Here is a 2848-nt window from a genome sequence, read left to right on the forward strand (position 1 = left end):
CCCTCGATGTTTAAAATATATAAAAATTTTATTTCAACGTATACAAAAAGTAAATCCACCTGCGTTACAGCACGGCGGGAGACGGGGAAGGGGGGCCGGGGGGCCGCGGCGTAGCGTGACGTGGTGTGTGCGCCGGTCGCGCGGGGTACGCGGGGCGCGCGCGGTGTGGCGCGCTAACGCGGGCCGCCGCGAAGCTAAGCAAATTTAATGTTTGAAAGAGAAATAATGTCAATTGATTTTATTTCGTTTTTAAAAAGGTAATAATGTCAATTGACTTTATTTCGCACCAGGGTGGGAAATAAAGTCAATTGACCTTATTTCCGTTGATCTTATTACCTGTCACCATGTTTTCTTCCATCAGAGGAGCGCGGCATATATTAGGGTGGGTTTTGAGATAATTCCGTACATAAAACTTAATAGTTTAGGTTTGATGCTCCAGGAGAAATAGTTACGAGAGTAAGATTTTTAATTAATAATTTTTTCCCACAAATCAGAGTCCGGGTATCGTGATTACATTTTTAAATTACTCTAATTTTTTAACTATAAGTAATTTAAGCTCTTCATGATTTCTCTTTTGGGGTAATCTGATAAAAGAGTCGCTGCGGTCTTGCTCTCTATGCTTAAAACCATAGTCCCGGCAGTCTTCGCTCTTACATTTGTGTTTTTGCACTTATAACAGCTAGGATAATCTCCATAGTCCATGTGCGGACTCCTTTTACCATCTATGGCGACGTAGTAAATTTGTCTTGCTTTTGTCTTGGTTTTTGTTTCTGGCTTATTTCGCTAACGAACGGGCTTATTAATGAATCGTTTAACTTACAAAAAGATATGTTTCTGGATCTGTTTATTTAAATTTAGTCTTGAAATCTATTTCCCTTTTTTGCTTTTCTTCCAAGTGCAAATGTATATGGTCTATGTAATCGTAGTATTTTATTTTGTATAAATTTTTCTGTAGATGCTTTCCATTTCCAGACAACCGGGCAGGTACGAGCATGATTTTTAATTTCGACCAAACTCAAATACATTGTTTGTTGGTCCAAATAATGAGACACGTATTTTTTCTTTTGGCTCGGAAACATTTTTCGGCCGAATTAAACGCGATTTTGTTTTTCAGGCAAAAATCGATTATTCGAATTGACAGTGAGAATGTTTTTTTAAAATGCCCATAACTTTGTCAAAATTTAATAGATTCCAACAATGTTTTTCCTCAAATGTCAGTAATTCTTGTCACTTCAAGATAGAATGATATAATTATTGATTTTCATTATTTAAATTTTTTTAATTAACAATAAACAAAAAGCGCAATTTTTTTTTTAAACTTAATTTCTCAAAAAGTGTATTTTTTTCTCTCAAACTTTTTTACCGGGAAAGAGACACTTTGAACTACAATCAATCCAAANTGAGAAATTAAGTTTTAAAAAAAAAATTGCACTTTTTGTTTATTGATAATTAAAAAATTTTAAATAATGATAATCAATAATTATATCATTCTATCTTGAAGTGACAAGAATTACTGACATTTGAGGAAAAACATTGTTGGAATCTATTAAATTTTGACAAAGTTATGGGCATTTTAAAAAAACATTCTCACTGTCAATTCGAATAATCGATTTTTGCCTGAAAAACAAAATCGCGTTTAATTCGGCCGAAAAATGTTTCCGAGCCAAAAGAAAAAATACGTGTCTCATTATTTNTTGAGAGAAAAAAAATGCACTTTTTGAGAAATTAAGTTTTAAAAAAAAAATTGCACTTTTTGTTTATTGATAATTAAAAAATTTTAAATAATGATAATCAATAATTATATCATTCTATCTTGAAGTGACAAGAATTACTGACATTTGAGGAAAAACATTGTTCGAGAAGTTGATTTTTGCCTGAAAAACAAAATCGCGTTTAATTCGACCGAAAAATTTTTCCGAGCCAAAAGAAAAAATTCGTGTCTCATTATTTGGACTAACAAACAATGTATTTGAGTTTGGTCAAAATTAAAAATCATGCTCGTACCTGACCGGTTGTCTGGAAATGGAAAGCATCTGTACTATTTATGATTTTTCATTCAGGTATCGCAGACTATAACAAGAGGTGGACCTAGATCACAAATAGCTATACCAGCTCAAGGAATGATAGAATTTCGAGATGCGCTAACAGATTTACTTGAAGAGTTCGGAACCAATGACGGCGGGTATGTACTTAATATGTCAAATTTAAAAAATATTAGAAAACCAATCGTACTTTATAGTGGCACTCGAGAGTAGGGATGCCAGTGGCAAAAATACATCGATGTTTTTCTTTGATTCAATGAATCGAAATGTAGATGCATCGATTTGCATAGGATTTTTCAGATAATACTTCACAACAAAATATGTTATTAGCAAAATTGTACCAAATTTTAAATAAATTACTGCAACTGAGCTAATTATGTTTCTAACGGAACTTTTTGGAGCCGTTTTAATTTTTTTGTCAAAGTCACTTATATTTTTTGTACAATTGAAAAACTTATACAATTGAAAAACTGGAACGACGGTTCAATGTACTAAGACGTCAGTTTTGAAAAAACATCGATGCATCGATACATCGACTGTGTATACATCGAGTGGAAAATTTTCGATGCATCGAAGCAAAACATCTATATTTCCGATGCGTCGATGTTTTTCCGACATCCCTACTCGAGGGCGAACTGACGGAATATTGACACTTTTTTGACGATGTACTTTTAAAAAAGTAACTAAATAAACATGGAGAAGAGACCGGGTGGCCGATAATCAGGCTATCTTTCTATACCGACGGATCCAAGACGGACTGCGGTGTAAGAGCGTGAGTCTCCCCCTGTCTCTACTTCTGAGAAAGG

At 34.0% G+C, this 2848-nt stretch overlaps 1 protein-coding gene across 1 annotated transcript in view; it reads left to right on the top strand.

Moving 5' to 3' along the window:
• The window catches only part of LOC108358139 (transcriptional activator protein Pur-beta-like), a 246786-nt gene extending 244531 nt beyond the window's left edge, over positions 1-2255 (top strand). Inside the window, exon 6 of the mRNA XM_017609311.1 lies at positions 2061-2255. Coding sequence (XP_017464800.1) covers positions 2061-2255 — 195 coding nt within the window. The remainder of the gene's footprint in view (positions 1-2060) is intronic.
• Positions 2256-2848: the final 593 nt, after the last annotated feature.

Source organism: Rhagoletis zephyria, unplaced genomic scaffold, assembly GCF_001687245.7.
Source record: "Rhagoletis zephyria isolate East Lansing unplaced genomic scaffold, Rhagoletis_zephyria_1.1 Rzeph_scaffold_00213, whole genome shotgun sequence".
NCBI classification, from domain to species: Eukaryota; Metazoa; Arthropoda; class Insecta; order Diptera; family Tephritidae; genus Rhagoletis; species Rhagoletis zephyria.